Source organism: Ambystoma mexicanum, chromosome 7q (assembly GCF_040938575.1).
Source record: "Ambystoma mexicanum isolate Mex_15411 chromosome 7q, UKY_AmexF1_1, whole genome shotgun sequence".
NCBI classification, from domain to species: domain Eukaryota; kingdom Metazoa; phylum Chordata; class Amphibia; order Caudata; family Ambystomatidae; genus Ambystoma; species Ambystoma mexicanum.
In genome coordinates this window covers 505634289-505651690 of record NC_090941.1, presented here as the reverse complement: position 1 = coordinate 505651690, position 17402 = coordinate 505634289, and the positions used below count along the sequence as shown (strand labels likewise).

At 47.2% G+C, this 17402-nt stretch overlaps 1 protein-coding gene across 1 annotated transcript in view; it reads left to right on the top strand.

The window, feature by feature from the left end:
- ITM2B (integral membrane protein 2B) overlaps window positions 1-17402 on the top strand; it is a 250086-nt gene that overhangs the window by 75991 nt on the left and 156693 nt on the right. The window contains exon 2 of the mRNA XM_069639390.1: window positions 16891-17019. Coding sequence (XP_069495491.1) covers window positions 16891-17019 — 129 coding nt within the window. The remainder of the gene's footprint in view (window positions 1-16890; window positions 17020-17402) is intronic.

Sequence of the window (17402 nt, the reverse complement as noted above, 5' to 3'; positions counted from 1 at the left end):
ATTCCCTGATTTAATAGGAAGAGCCTCCTCCTGGGCTCAGTATGTGAGTGGTAGCAGCTTCTCGCCTATCTGCAAACACAGAGGCGAAGAACATGATAAATAGCCAGACACTATGGGGCTACATAGAGAACAAGACATCTAAAGTCCCATCGTCGCGTGATGTGTTGAGGACAAATATATATTCAATTTATCCCCCCGTAATTACATCACACACGTACGCTCCCATTGTGCAAAAGATTCCTTGTTGGCACCAAGCTTAGCTTTTTAGGAAAAACAAACGCTTTCCAGTCTCTACATATGTCTCGACCGTGTCCCAACAGGACTCTTTCTGTCGGATAGCGTCAACCACGACAATAAAATTAGTTGTGACCGTGAAGGTACCCAATCCTGAAACGGGAAAGGAACAACACAAAGGAAAGCCGATCAACATACCAGAGCAAAATTACACATTACTCAGTTCATCTTAATCGAGCGAGCCGAGTATGTACATCGGATGCCCTGCATGTAGGGACTGTCAAGAATAAGTGCAAAAAAAGGTCACTGACATGTTCCCCCGTACACGTGGAACACCAGATAGTCTGGATGGAAAAAACTTGCATCACGTACATGAAACACGGAAATATCCCAGGTTCCCTCTAAATATAAACACATGCGGAACATGAATGAATAATGTGATTACCGCACCCGAGCGGGAATGCCTACACTGAAAAAGGCATCTTGAATAGTAACCGCCCCTGTAATCCTCCTTACCTCCGTGACTTTCCAAAATGCAGCATGGGTATCCGCGAGAATCCAATCTGCCGGCATTTCCAACGGTCAGTCTCTGAGGATCCTGTTAATGAGCATCCTCGCATTGTCATGTGACTCGCACGTAATGTGAGTTAACCTAGTGGTACACGCCCCCAAAACTCAGAGCAGACACGGCCAACTCGCCAACCAACAGAATCCCGCAACGTCAACCACCACACCCACGGGGGATGACAAAAGATCAAGGTAATCATTAGCTGGGATTGCCTAGATGAAACGCCCAGAGGGTCCGAAAAATCAACGTGACTTAACGACGAATGCTTATACATAAAAACTCATGTAGAGAACAATTGGATACACAAATACTCAATCCTTCAGGTACTAGGAGGCTAAAATAAATGTCAGACCACACAATCCGGTCACTAATTTTGGGGCGGGGAAACAGTCTGAACTCTGTGAGGTAAAGCAGGCAGTCCACCCGGTGGTCAGAGTAAAACTCGGTCAATAGGAATGCTTATGGTTAAAAAATCCAATCTAGCGCCTCGTTTAAGCCAACCACATGGCTTTTACTCAAAAAAATCAGTTTAGTCTCCTCCCTCGATAGAGTATGTTTGTCCACAGAAACGTTGTTAGTAATCGCAATCTTTAATATTGTCCATCTCAGATCCTCACAATTATGATTCCGCATTATAAAATGCCCTACCATCGGAGCTGTTAAGTTCCTAAGTCTAATGCAGCTTTTGTGTTCGCTGATACGGACTTTGATTCTTCGTTCAGTTTTACCAATGTAAATCTTATGGCTTCCACCTCAACGAGCCCTTGGTGTTACCAGTTTTCTTTCCGTCGCCTTTGACGTCGGCCGAGAGGACTTTGCACTCGCTGGATGTAGCTAGAGCGCTGAAGTTCTACGTGGACCGCACAAAGAGTTTTTGGAAGACGTCACAACTGTTTGTGAACTTTGGGTCTGTGAATCAAGGGAAGGCTCTCTCGAAGACTTCCATTTCCAGATGGCTCTCCGGATGCATCATGCATTGTCACCGATTGGCAAACCGACCGCTGCCCGGCCGTCCGAGAGCCCATTCGACCAGAGAGATCGCTGCTACCACGGCGTTCCTGTCTGGTGTGCCCCTGCTGGACATCTGCAGGGCTGCTACGTGGAGGTCGACGCACACCTTCACAAGATTCTACTGCGTCGATCGGGACTCCAGGGTCGGCCAAGCAGTGCTGCGCAACCTGTTCGCTCAAGGTGAGCCTGGTGAGGAGGAAAGAGATGCTTAATGTTGAGTTGTTGTATTGCTTAATGTTGAGCCTGTTGCCACCTCCCGTGGTTGTGCATGTGTATACTGCTATGTATTCTTTTATTCATGAGCATGTGAATCCATGCCAGACCCCATGCTGGAGAAGGAACAAGTTACTTACCTGTTACTGTTCTCCAGCGTGGGTCTGTCATGGATTCACATGCGAACCCTCCCACCTACCCCTCTGCGGCTCTTCACTTGGTCGTACTGCCACTTGGCGTGCTACCAAATCTGAGGATGGCTGCCAGGGGTGGGGTTTAGGGAGAGGGCAGTCATTGGCTGGGGGCAGTATGACCCAGAGATCAGTGATTGGTTACTACTAAGAAAGACAGATCAGAAACGAAACTGATACTGATTTTTTTTCTTTACCGAGGATTCCCAGCCTGCCGACGGGGAATATTCATGAGCATGTGAATCCATGCCAGACCCACGCTGGAGAACAACAGTTACAGGTAAGTAACTTGTTCCTTCTGTAACAATGCGAACCTCTGACTCATGATTACCCTACTATTTTAACTTTGTGCACATGTCTATTTTGTTTCTTTATTTGATAAAGCGCACCAAACCCTTAGGTAGCCGGGCGCAGCAGTACAAGTAGTCTTATAGCTTATAGTGCAAATAGTCTTATAGTGCACATCACAGGCATATGCAAACAGATAAATACATACATGCACTACAGAGCATATCATTTGTGTGTTAAGGAACACGTACATATGCGTTCCTTCATACAATACAGTGCAAGTCAATGCAGAGGTTTGTCTGGTTATGAATCATTAGTGTGCAGCCATTTGAGTACCTTGTTTCTAAATTTGGGGAATGGTTGTTCAAGTCTGAGGTCAGGTCGAAGCATATACCACGATTGCGCAGCTTTAACTGGGAAGCTGGTTCCTCCAGCAGTAGAGCGTTTGAATCTGGGAATCTCACGCATGGATGCATTGGCAGATCTTGTGGGGTGGGTGGCTGTTCTCCTAGTGTGTTTTTTTTTTCTTTTTTTTCCGAGAGGTAGGGAGGTGCTAGATTGTTCAGGCATTTGGAGGTGAGAGAAACTGTTTTAAGGAAGATTCTATCCTTTATTTTTAGCCAGTGTGCCTCTTTCCTGAATTTAGTAATGTGCTCTCTGTGCTCTCTGTTGGGGATATTCAACGCTGCTCTCAAGACGTTGTTTTGCAGCCTTTGAATTTTGTCTATGATGTGTTTGTTGGTTCCTGGAATACAGGGCATTACAATAATCTAATCTAGACATTATGAGAGCGTTGGCGACGGCAATACAGCTAGCACTAGATAGAAACGGTCTAGAGGATCGGATTAGTTTGCAGGTATAGGCTGTTGTGGAGGCAAGGGAGTTGACTTGCTTCTTGAGGGTGAGAGAGGAATCCAGATAGAATCCTAGTGTTTTAACCACAGGCATCACCTTGAAGATGTTATCAATGTTGAAGGATGCATAGTTTGGGCTTAGTTTCTTAATGTTAGCTTCAGAACCTAGGATCAGTATCTCAGTTTTATTGTCATTTAGGCAGAGGCCGTGTGACGGCATCCATGCCTGAATGAGGATGTATATCTTCTTCACCAAGGCCGAGTCCGTTTCAAAGTTCCCCGAAAGGGGAATGAGGATCTGGGTGTCATCTGCATAGTTAGTGTAGGTGACGCCCAGTCTATCCAACTTGTCGAACAGCGGTGTGGTGAAAATGTTGTACATGGTGGGTGAGACACAGGATCCCTGTGGGACACCGCAGGTTATTTTGATGGGGTCAGCGGCAGCTGAGGTGGAGAAGACTCTCATGGTGCAGTTAGCTAGAAAGGATTGGACCCAGGCTAAGGCCTCCCCAGTGAAGTTGGCGGCAAGCCTGAGGTGTTTGCATAAGACTGCATGATCCACCAGACCGAAGGTCTGACGACAAGTCCGGTAGAAGTAGCAAAGCTGTTTTTCCGTTATCCTTCAGCTCCTCGATTTGTGTCTTGAGGTCTAAGCTGTTTCAGTGCCATGGAGGGGGCGGAAGCCAGATTGCCATGAGCCTAACAGGTGGTTGGCTTCCAGATAGTCCTGAATTTTCAGGTAGGCAACTGTCAAGGATTTTAAGGAGGAAGGGGACGGTAGTGATGGTTCTGTAGTTGGGATGGTGGGATCAAGGGTTTGTTTTTTAAGTAGGGGGAGGACCCAGGATTCTTTCAGATTGGTAGGTACAGTGTTTGATTTAAAGGAGGAGTTTATGAGCTTTGAGATAAAGGGGGCTAGCTCCCTAGCTGCATCCTTTATTTGCGCTGAGCAGTTTGAGGGAGAGTATGACTTTTTCTTTGTCAATTATGGAGATAGTCTTGAAACTGAAGGATGGAGTTGCTCTGGTCTCAGTGAGTTGAGGTATTTGTTGGTCAGAGATGGGCAGTGTGGCCTTTTTGTTAGCTATTTTGAGTTGGAGAGAGATTTTATTCGATAGAGCATTTTGTATGTTGGTGCACCATACTTTGTCCTTGGGGACATTGTCTATCGGTTGGATTGGGGATTCCATTTCGAGAAGGATAGAAAAGAGTTCCTTAGTGTTGGATTTGGCTTTTGAAATTCTGTCATTGAAAATATTCTTTTTAGTATTAGTTATTTCTTTTTTATAGAGTTTGGATAGTTCAGTAAGATTGTTTTTATTGGCGTCGGTGGGGGAGCTGCGCCAGATGGATTGGAGCTTTCTTTTTGTAATCTTAAAGCTTTGAGATGGGGAGTAAACCATGCATTCAAATGCGCTTCCTGCCTGCCTTTGCGCAGTTTAACAGGTGCGATAGTATCCAGTGCCTTGGTCATGACGTTTGTTTAAGGTATTTACTAGTGTGTCTGGGTCGGTATTGCTTTCCAGCTCGTTAATAGAGGGAAGGAGGAGGGGGATAAGTTTCTCCGCAGAAATGTCCTTATTACTTCTGATGGGGAGCGGGGTGCCATGCAGATGGTTTTGGGGCTGAGGAGATCTAATGTGGCAGAGAATGTTATTAAGTAGTGATCTGTCCACAGTTGCGGTACGATATCCGTAATGGCGATATTGCAGTTTAGATCGGCTACCCAGTCGAGGGTCCTACCTTTAATGTTGGTGGGAGAGAGGACTTTTTGAGTGAGTCCGTGATCATTTAGCAGGGCTGCTATTGATTGGGCGTGTTTGTTATCTATATCATTGAAGCCAAGATTAAAGTCTCCCAGCAATAGTGTTTGTGAGTGGTCTTTCGTACTGTTGGCAATGAGGCTTGTTGGGTCATCTTCGAAGGTACCTAGTGGTCCAGGGGGCCTGTATATCAGGTGGATAGTTAATGTGCGGTTATTGGAAAGCAGCAGTTTGGCTGTGAGTATTTTGCATGATGAGCAAGGTGGTGAGGTAGCCAGTCTAATGGGAAGGGTGGTTTTGGATATTATGGCTAGGCCGCCACCTCTGGCATTGGGGCCTGTCTGCTCTGAGTATCTGGTGGTTGTCAGGTATGGCTAACATAAGGGTTGGTCCTGCTGCCTCATGGAGCCAAGTCTCCATTATGGCCAGCATGTCCAGGTTCTCATTGTTTAGAATGTCCGCAATTTCGGTGTCGTGGGCCATCATTGATCTGGCATTGATGAGTGACCCAGTTAGTGTCAGGGTGCTATTGGGTTTAGATAAAGGTGGACGTTTAGTTAAAGGGGTATTCTGGTTCATGTGATTCTTTATAGAAGTACGAACGTAGGCAGAGTTTAGGGTATTTAGCTTTAGTTGCCTGTGTTCTCATGGGCAGAGGGTCATTAGGTTGGGTAATGGTGGTGTGTCTAGTAGAGCTGTTGGTGTTGTTTCTTTTTGGTTCATAATTGCAGGGCAGTCTAGACCTAAGTCTCATGTTTCTGTTCTTGGGGAGGGCTTGTTCTAGTAGTAGCAAAAGCCATGATGGTGAGGAGACCAAATGTAAGTAGGAGGTTCTGGGTCTTTTGATTTTTGCTCATGTTGGGCCGGTTAGTTGGTCACAGTGGACAGTTAGTTTGTCCGAGGGGGATTGGATTCAAAGGCAGTCCTGTTCAGTTTCCATAGTACGGGTGAGTTTCAGGCGACTTCGTAGGCAGAAGTTTTTTATGCTATCAGCAAGTTGCAGTTTTAGTGGAGCGGGCAGTGATCACTTTCGTGCTGTGTCTAGATTCAGTTACCACGATAAGGTTGGGATGCTATGTGCTGACAGCTGGATGCAATTGTAGCAGATATGGCAAAAAAGAAATGGCGTAGAAATAGTTTGCAGATAATGACAGTAACAGTATCAGCATGATAGTAGCAGTGTAGGTGTTGTAATGTTATACTTGAGAGTGGTGCTAGTCTATATGGGTGTACACAGGTGACAGCGGTTAGGTATGCAGAGAGCTTTCAGTAGTACACATTGTAAAAGTGGGGGCAAGTGCTTGATGCCATGCACATGTTACAGATATGATTACATGGCATATAATGCATGGTTGGGTATTCAGGGGTTACAAGCGTCAAGGTGGGAGAGGAGGCAGGCGGGGGTGTAAAACTAACGCAAGGTAATATCATACAGGTGTTCAGGGCTGAGAGAGGTGCTTGAAGGGAAGAGAGTAAGAGTTATATGCAATAAGGGCTGTGCGCTCGCCGGCGGCGAGGTCCTTGGGCTCGGGAAGGTATGTGTTCAGGGAAGCTGGGTATGCCAGACACTAGTTGGTGGTATAGTAGCCACAGTTAAAAGGCCCCGTTAGGCACATTGTCTTGGTGGCTTGTAATTGGAAAAGTACCTTGTGAAAAGTTCTTGAGGGGTCCGTCGTGCAGCGTGTCCGGCCGATGGCTGGGAAGGCGTGGACAGGCTGGGACAGGGTAATGGCCTTAGTGCAGGCCTTGGTGCTGTAGGCCGGTTTACGCCTGCTGGCTTGAGGATTGGACAGTGAAAAATACTGGCCAGCCAATGAGGCGATTCAGCAGCCTGGGAGGAGTGCCAACACAAAGAATAGGCACACTAGAGGTGTCAGGCAGCCATCTTTCTAGTGGATGTCACATACTTTTTACTCTCTTGCAAAGGAGAAACCTCATTTTTACTCCCTTGAAATACCATTTACTCTTAAAATATAAAAGTACGGAGTAAAAAACTTGCACCTCAAAACTTTACCTGGAGCACTGGAAGCATAAATCGGGCTGAATTGTCTTGTACAATTTACACATGGAGTTTGCTAGCTATGTCTCGCTCTCTTCACACAGAAAAGTGAATACAAAGATCATACAATGGTGCGTGGGAGGCATTTTGGGAGTCCCATTCCAAATTCTGTGTAGTAGCATGAAAATATGATTATGCGTAGAGGTTTTATAACAACCCCACAAGTGACAGTGAATATTCGCATTTTACTCCTTTTTTTTTTTATTTTAAAGAAAACCGGTAGCTCAATGCACCCCAAGAAAGTTAGGGTTCTACCATAGACCCCCAAGAAAGAGACCCCCTTTCTAATATTCAGGAACACTCATTATTAGGGGTTTATGGAATCTCTGGAGAAATTATGAAGCTAACGAGAACGTGTCTACATAGTCCTACCCAGGATTTCTCTTTGGGGGTCCACCATTTGATCTGCGACAACTTGGGACACGGACGACCCAGAACTGGTTTGACTTAGGACTTGAAGGGGTTTGACATATTTTGCCAGGAGGAGAATTTAAGGGCTATGTGGAAGTGCAAGAAATGTTAGTTGGGTGTGAGATTGGAGTCTGTCTTCCAATTCATACGTCTTAAGGGGATTGTTTTAGATCTGAAATGGAAAGTAACTCTACTGAGGGAACTAACTTCTTTTGAAAAAATATTTAACACTGCTCAAGCCAGGTATGATTTTTGAGATTTACAAATGTGAGAAACCTGAGGGGATTCTCACTTCTCCCCTTAGATCCTGTAAGCAGGTGGCCAGGGAAAAGCCATTGCTTTTGGATCCTGACCCTGGTGGGGAGATTGAGCAGTAAGGGAGTATTGTGTGAGTGGAACGTCCTTGAGGAGTGGGAGTGGGATGCCCTTAGGCGAGACATGGTATCCCCCTTTCCCTAGTGACAGTCAATTTAACCCTCTCCAACCTTTTATGGGCTGTTAAAAGTTAGTTCCCCTTATTATTTCACACATAACCGTACTGAGACGAAGAGGCAACTGAAAGTAGTGAAGATTACCTACTTTCACCACTGAGCTGGAAAAGCTGCAGCCCAAATACTGAGAAGGTCAGGCATGTCTGCCTAACTATGGTCCGGCAGAGCCAATTAACCAAGCACAACCGCAGCCTGTTACAAGGCTGCGGGTACATAAAATGAGGCGAGGGGCAGAAGGGACAATCCCTCGTACAGGCCTGCAGAGAAGCCTGAAGAGAACGTGCAAGAAGACCCGTGAAGGAGAAGTGAAAGGTAGCCCAACTTACAGGGGTACCCCTTAAGTATACTGGTACCCCTAATCACGCTCACACCAGAAGTTCACCCCTCTAGGGAATTAAGGCCAAGAGTCTATCTTGCAAGGATAACACATTTTAATCTGTACAGAAATGAGGATGGGGGGCAAAGAACTCTGCTCCTTGAACGGCAATCTGTCCCTCTTCCGTTCCCGTCTCCTGTAGACTGGTGCCAGGCAGGCAGCTTAAATACTCTTTACTTGGTCACTGGATACTGCCATGGCTCATCCAAAACTGTCCTTTTATTACAAGGGGTGCTGCAGTCTTCCTTCCTGTATGGTTTCCGTTTACGGCAAACTACTTGGCATACTGCTAGTCTATGCAAGAATACATTGGAGCTCCCGTTTATCATCATGTTGCTACATTATGAACATTTCTATATAAAAAAACCTTCCCGCCATACTCTCCACACTCAATATACTCTTATTTTATCTGGTCCAGTAATTCCCCTTAAAACCCTTGTTTTCACATAATTCTGCATTGTGTGCGTGAGCCCCAGCCTGCCTGGGTTTTTTGATGGCCAGGAAACAGCTGCTCAGCCTCTTCATGTGCTCTGCTAGAGCTAGCCTCGATGACGCAACACTGCATGCTCTGTGATCCATTTTTAGCGCAGACCACATTCCTTCCGGGAAGGGAGGAGGTAGTATTTTTGACTCCTACCTTGCTAAGAACTGCATACGTTTTACATTTACAAATTCATTCAACTAATAGTTATTTGCACCTTATTTAAATACTAACTAACTTCATTTAGTGGCCACCCATGTCTGGGTGCGATTATATTTGCATGAAAGACTTTCCCAGTGCTATAGTGCTTTAGAAACAGTCAAACGTAAGTCTTGCCTAATTGTAAAGCGCTGGGGGGGAGATGCAGGAAGGCACTAGCTCCTGCCCAACAGAAGCGCGGGATCCACTCTTTGTGGGAGCAGCCGTGCTGGGGACTGGACCCCAAATTAGGACACAGACAGACACAAAGTACACAGGACGCGGTCTGCATCTGTGAAGCTGCTGCAGGCCGAGCAGAGCATTCACTGGTGGCGTTTCCCACCCAAGACGCGGAGCGGAGACTGCAGCAGAAGCCGGCAGGAGCAGGCCGCTAGTTAGTGTGGGAGGGAAACGCAAGCATTGGGAAGCTCCCAACAAAACTGCGGGCAAGTGTCTGTCCACATATTGAATACTAAACTATATGAAACTTTTACCCTGACACATAACCAATGCCTATTGAATACCACATTACCGGGAACCTTCCCATGGAAGCAAACGCGCACATTGAATAGGGAACTCTAAAATGCTATACCCATGAGACAACGGGAGTGAGACTTAAAACTTGAATCCAATTAAGCAACATAGGAACACTTTTGAACTCTGAACAGAAGCTAAAAACATGGAAAACCTATGTTGCACAACGACATCTAACCTTACAGTTGATTACATTAAAGGCTCAAGAAAGCGTGAACAATTAACTTTGATGAGTGAATGCAGTGTATCAAGGCAACAGCTTGGTGAAGGGCGGTGTGGTACATGGTGGCAGGGTTACGAGGCAATAGAGGAGAAGACCTATCCTACTAGGTCCAGGGACAATTCTGATAGAGTAAGTGCATAGAAGAAAGTAAGGGGAGGAGATAGGAAGAGGGAGCAAGGGAGAGGAGAGAACGGAGTAAGCAGTCAAAAAGAGTGGAGAAGCAAGAGGGGATAGCGAATGCAATTGCAGAAGTGAGTAGTAAAAAATAATGTTGCAAGACAGGATACAAGATGAATATGGTAACGGCTTGAATCGGGGGCCACCATGAGTAGATGATGCAAAGGAAGTCAAGCATGAGAGGTGAGAAAGGGTGACGCACCATGAAACCATGAACTCCATAAAAGTCAAGTCCAGCATTGGCCACAAGACAGTGATGGTCAAACCAGAATGCATCAGGACAGACTCCTGCAGAAGTAGGCTGGAGGGGGAGCAGGGTAGAATAATCAAGCAAAACAGGTAACACCTGTGTGCGAAAAGGATGGGGGGGCACAAGGGAACTTCACGGGGGCACCAGAGTTATTTTGTGATAACACATAATCATTTCATACCCATTAGTACCCTATGGCTACCATGTAGGTGTATTGGGCTACTAAAGCAGTACAAATGGCTACAGCCCAGGCATAGCCAGAACTAAATTTACAGCTGCCACCAGGTTGCACCCAAATAAACTGTCTGATAGAATCGCACTGTTACCAAAATCAGGGACTTAAAAAGCATCCCCGACCTGGTTGACATGAGCTACTACGGTCAGCACATCAGAAAGAGTTGCAGCCACAGGGGGGACTTAAAGTCCTAATAGTCACAAAAAGAAAGTTTAAAAAACATGAAAGCCAGTAAAATGTTTGGAGGAACGACAACGTTGGGCAGAAGAACCCACAAAAAAATGCAATGCTTCTAAAATAGCTTTGCTCATGTGTCCCCGGTGGTTTCAGGAAGGCATCTAGGGCTACCTTCTGTGCTGCTCTCTTTGGACCACACATTTATTCTTATTCCGGGTATGGGCCAGTATTGCTCGTCTCTGCTTGTTTTGACTCTACTTGGGATTTTCATGTCTTTCATTAGCACTGGATGCTCGGAATGCGCAATGTATTGTCTGGTACAAGCCTGCGTTCCCGAGCAGCCTGGGTGCTGCTAGCCGGTTCCCCCTTCACTTCCCTGATCCTCCTTCACTTCCCCGATCCTCCTTCCCTTCCCGGCCCCCTTTCACATCTTATCACCCGGGTAGTTTCCTACGCGGCTGCTAATGGTGTGCAATATAACAATAAAAAAGAAAAGAAACTTGTCGTTTTCTGCGCCCCGCTGGGGATTCAAAGTCCATTCTCAATCTTGATGTCAGAGATCAACATTGAAAACCGACTCTGGAACCATGACGTGGTGCCGTGCCACGCAGCAAGGTACACTTTTTAACAATTATATATAAAAACACCATTAGCACCCGCGTAGGGAGCTATTCAGGTGCTAATGGCGATATTACCCTCGGCGGCAGGCCGACTGCTGCCGGTAGCAGCACCACGCCCACATTTAGGGACTCTTGCTTCGCTCGGGCCCTTAACTCAGGTAGCGGAGTGTTCGACCGGGTCAGTTTGCCACCGTGGCTAATATTGCCCCATTCTTGTCACTCAGCAGAAGTCGCTCTTGTTTCTCCATCTCCCCCATTTGTTCAGGTTATGTTGTACCTGTTGCATTCCCTGCACCATGGCTAAGACGTTTTAATTTGCTGTATGCAGGCCTACAGATAAAAAGTTGTAGCAGCCACTTTTACTCCCTAAATGTAAGCAAATACCCCCCCCCCCAAATAAAAATCTGGAATCCACATACTGTGATTAATTGTCTCCTGGCAAGGGTGTGAAAGCTCTGGCTTTAATTATTTGTATTAAATAATATGATGCAGGTATGCACCTCTGAAAGGGTGATCTGCTGATATAATTCCCCTTTCATAAACTCTGTGCCCACAGCATAGTGTGTACCTGTGACCTGCTGCATCAGCATCCTGATTTGCAGCGCCTCTGTAACCAGTGGCACAGAGCAGGTTCAGAGGTCACAGATGCCCATTTGACAGCTGCAGTGACAGCCAAGCCTCTCCAGCGCAGAGGCTACATTTAAGATATGCACACCCTGTACTAAAACGATGATCATAAGTAGCCAAAGCTGGTGGCAGGGTAAACTCTGAAGATAAGCCGTGCCTGAGTTAAAGCATGTGTATCCCACTACTTAAGATCATTGCAGCCACATCCAATTTGATATCTCGCTCATGTCCGCTCCTGTGAGCCAAGCTCTGCTGTGGAAGGTGATGTGTATTTAGGCCAGACAGGCTGAGCCTGCTAAATGACATGACAGAAATCTGAATGGCCATGCATCATCTTTGAGGGCAGGTAACACCCTCTGCCAGAGACACGCACAACAAGCAGTTGTCCTGGACCCAGGCATCAAAGGACCACACCATTTCAAAGGGAGTAGCCTCACACAAGGGTGTTGCATTTCTAAAGTCCTTTGTTCCTAGTGAGAAGGGAATGGGGCAGGGTTAGAGTATACGGGAGGGTTCTGTTCAGTGGAGGAAAGCTTCCACCATCTTGTATCTTGCCTCTCGTGCCTTCCTGTCCCCTCCACTAGAGAAAATCCTTTGGGTGTGATGTCAGAAGGAAAGTCCATTTATTTCAAATGCAGGGATTGGACCACGAATGCAGGCTAGCGTTGGTCTACTCACCTGAGCTTTGGTCCAATCACCTGTAGATGTTTACCTTTTAAAAAAGGGGGTTCACACCACTTCAGCCGTCTAGAACCTTTAAGGCTATGGGTGCCAGAATCATGAGCATCTGGAAAATCCATCCCCACCTGACCTATCATTCTACAAGACCCTCATCTCAATTTTCATCCTTAGTAGATGGTCTCACTGCTTCAGTCTCCTTATGTGACACCCACCCCCAAACTAGTCTTTCACCCCTCCTTGCAAAGTACTGGACATTGCCATCCACACACCCTCTTCAAGCACACATATTACTGACTTTTCAAGAACATCTACTCTTCAAATTTAATCTCCTGGTATTCAAATCCAACCATTTCGGCCTAGTCCAGATCCATTGGGGGTCACCAGTGGCAGGGTACTAGTGATGGGACGACAGGCCACTCCTTACACTTCCTCTTCCTTGCACGTAGGGGCAGCTGGCAGGGAAACACTGGTGGCAGGGTGTCTGGGCCACAGGCCTAGGAGGACGCACAAGCACTCGTAAGAGCTTCAAACCTCCCTTTCCATTCTTCCATTTTTTTTTTCTTATTTTCTCCCACCCCCCCCCTTTTTTTACATTCACCACCACTGGACCAGGGAATTTCAAAACGGGCCATAGGGCCCTTTGCCTACCCAGATTGCTTCCTTCTGCACTGCTGAGGCTGCAGTGGCATTGTCTCCATGTTTGGTGCTTCCTTGAGTCACTCAAACTCACCACTGGTGGACTCAGGTCTTCAGAGGGCTTTGCACACTTCCTTCTTTGTGCCAGGTGTGGAGCACTGGTCTGAAGCATTTCGATTTCCATGACGCTCCGGAGCACATCAGCGTTCCATGTCCAGCAGTGCAGGATCGGGATTACACTGCAGGGCCTCTTTGCTGACCTCCGACACTAAGTGCTTCCCAACACACAGTTGATGTGGGCCGGGACGTTCAGAGGGCCCTTGTATGCTTTTGTCCCACTCGCTCCACTGTCCTGGAGCTGTTCGTTAAACAAATGGGGGCATTTAATTGAACTTTTGAAAACTCTGTTCACGGAGTAGATCCCGACTCACCACCTGACAGCCCGGGATGTTAATGGGGTTCCTCCCCATTCCTTGCAAGCAGTTCCGACAGGGAGCATTGCCACCGCCAGCCGCGCCGCGTAGCTAGCCAGGCTCCACGACGCTGGTTGGTCTAGGGGGGCCCAGCAGCATGGCGGAACCCTCGCTAATGGTGGCGCTTACAGGGGCATGGGCTCCCCGGAGTGTTTGCCTTTGCCTCGCTCGAGGAGTGAGCACCGAGCACCTCCTTCCTCCTACTCTGGGCGGCAGTGCTGCAGCTCAGCTGACCGCACCGGTTTCCATAGCGCAGCGTGTGCCGCTTGGTGAATTCATTCTTCCTTGGGGGCGGGGTGACAGATCCTCTGCTCAGCCGCGGACGCCGCCTAAAGACACCCGTGGCCGAAATCGCCACTCCTCACCGAATCCGACCCCAGCAGGGCACAACAAAGTAAATGCCGGACAACCCTGTCGTCAGGCCGGCTCCTCCTCCTCCTTCCTTAATGGTGGCCAATATACCACTACACACTGCAGGTCACGGGGGCCCTCACTCCCTCGTCACCAATGTTATGTCCTGCTCCCGGGGCACCGGAGCAGGACATTTGATTGCTGGGATCACCCGGATTACAAAAGCATGCTGCGATCACGCAGCACTGGATAGAAGACAACGCTGGGGGTTCCCAGTCAACAGCTAGGACAGGGGGTTGGTGGCCCGCCTCCGGTCACCGGGGCGGGCACAGCTCTGGTCGGGAGCACCCGTCACCCCAATGGGACACTGCGTCCTCGCAGTGCGCAAGATACCGGGTCACTGGGACAGATAAACCCAGGCCGGGGGCACCCTAGCCCCGGTGTTGATTGCACTGGGGGCACCCAGGCAAAGTCACCGGCTTGGCCTGCGGTCACGCGGCAAACCATTCACTCAATGATCACGCAGACACAAGTTGCCGCTTCCTGGGGCTCTGCTGCTCTACCGTGTGCGTGCCAGCAGAGCCCCTTTTATTACAGAGGCATCATGACGCTCTCCGACAAAAGAACTAGACCCACACATCACATCGGGGGCACCCTGTCAGTCCGTGGCCACACAGACACCTTCATGACCTGGGGCACCCAGACCAGCACGTGATACGGCCAGGGTTGCCCAGCAGGGGCCCCAATCTCGGGAGGCAGAGTTGCCCTGCAGGGGCTCTGCTTCTGCAGTTCACCATGGGGGACGGCGTTGCCCAGCAGGGGCGCCGTCTCTGTGTGGCCTTGTATGGTATGCCACATGCTGCTGCGTAGCGTGCCACGCTGAACGGACACACCACAACAGGTTCCATCACTTTTCAAGACTAATGAGCGGGTCGCCGCTCATTCTTTTTCTTCCCTCCAGTCACGTGGTCACAGCCACGAGACAGGAGCACGAGCCTGGGAGATACCATGCCCCCAGGAGGGGAAACACATTACAGGCACCTTGGCTAACAATCTGGATGTATTGTAGAAGGGTCTTTAGGACATGGGCTTTTTTTTTTTTTATAAACACTGTGATCTCTAAGCAATCAAACCTGAAAGCTTTGTCCTACCTTTTTGTCAGTATTGTTAAAAATGACGAAGCAAGCATTTTCTTGCATGCTTGTTATGATTGTAATTGGTTTAAGAGGTTTCTTTTTTGTATTTTTTATTTATTTACAGGCATTTACAAGTATTTACAACAGAAACTGAAAACTATACAAATCCAGAACAATATATATACACGTGAGAAGAAAAAGAAAAAAAAAACCTCAGTAAAGATCATTAAATTTCCACCATATTTTCTCATAAAAAGACCATTTGCATTTCAGTTTATAAATTAATTTTTCAACCCTTGACAGCTTTTGCATTTCCTCCACCCAATCCTCAAATAAAGGAGGAATCCTGCTTTTCCAACCCCGAAGTATCAAACGTTTGGCCACAATGGCACCTCTAAAAAGACATTTTCTGTTGGAAGAGCTGAGATCACCAAGCTCAGAATAATCACCCATCACCCAACACCATAGCCTTGAAATCCAAGTTGGGAATCCCATCGGAAATTTGAATACAAGCATCACAAACTGCAGACCAGAAACCCTCACACAACTCCACAACATATGTTCCAAGGACCGAACCGCATGTACACAACCCCAACAGTCATCACAATCTAGCATCCCTCATAGTTTCAGTTTTTCCGGACACCAATAAACCTGATTAAGAATTTTGAGTTGTCGCTTCCTTTCACCTAAGTTCAGAGAGCATAACGAAACGTTCCTACAAATGTTTTGCCAACAGTCTGGTGTAATTATTGAACCAATCCTCGTACTCCATATATTCCGCAGGGCATCATTACGATGAAAATTTGACACGACCAACTTGAACACCCGACTCGCTAAGCCACCACCCAAGGAAAACATTCAAATCTAAGGTATCATGCCAGTCCACATCACCCATTAGCCTTTTCATACGTCTATATGATGAGTCTGTCAAACTCCTGAATTCCCATCTCTCCCTCAATTCGCTCGCAGTCATCCGTCGACCATCTACACCAAGATCACCAAGTTGTCTAATGCCAGCAAGAAACCAGTCGGGCCAAAAAATGGTTCTAGTATCATCCCTAATCTTAGGATTCAGCCAAATAGAAGCCCGTGAGCATCTGAAAGCATCCACCCCCAGAAGCGCCACCAACCCACACCAAGCAGCGCATAAAGATATCGTCACTAATGATCTGCAGCCATGGACTTTAGTATTAGTGGTCAACAAGGCCTCCATGCCAAGCGGACCAAAGGCATTTGACTCCGCCAAAGCCCACGATCCGGAATTCCACTTAGAAAGGGAATGAAATTATGTGAAAAAAGGCCAAATGATAAGCCCTGAAATTCGGAACCCCCAGCCCACCCTCGTGAACTGGAAGTTGCAGTTTCCAAATGCTTAATCTCGGGGGGGGGGGGGGGGGTTCTTATCCGACAAGAATTCTTGGATGAGACGGTCGTTTAAGAGGTTTCTAAGCGCCTGGGGATTCGAGCCTGTGTTGCTCTGCGTCGTCTTGCTTCCAAGATGCGCCCGTTGCCACTGAGCTATGCTACCCTTATATTTCCCTGTTATTTGACTGTTCACTCAAGTTGCCAGTTATTATATAGCCTCAATGTTTTAAGGTGATTTAAACATTTGTGTTTCTTTGTCAATTGTAGGAGCCGTTGGATGGAGTGCCAATTGGACAGAGACGGGCATGGTGTTGGTGCATGTGCTTCGGGATGGCTTTCATGCTTGCTGGTGTGATACTTGGTGGAGCATACCTGTATAAATATTTCGGGAGGTCGGTAAGTAACGCTACGTTCTGATGTATTCGGGGAGGAGGCTGCAGATCATACCGCACAAAGCAAAACGAAACTAGTGGGAGTTTATTGCAACGTGCTGTGTTCAAATCCCTTATCCTTTTTATTTAGTTTTACCCAATATCTTCAGTATATTTTGCTAGGTCCATCTTTGAAACCGTATGCACCATTCTCGACTGGGGAATTAGTGGGACACCCACACAGACAAAACGCATTGGTAATCTAAAGCGTATCTGAATTAACTTTAATTGCCACGTTATGCCTGAATGGAATTACTCTACTGAACGCAGGTAACCATCATTTAATTGTTTATTTATTGAGCTTTTATTTCACGGGGCTAACTAAAACAAGTTGGTGATTTCCATGTT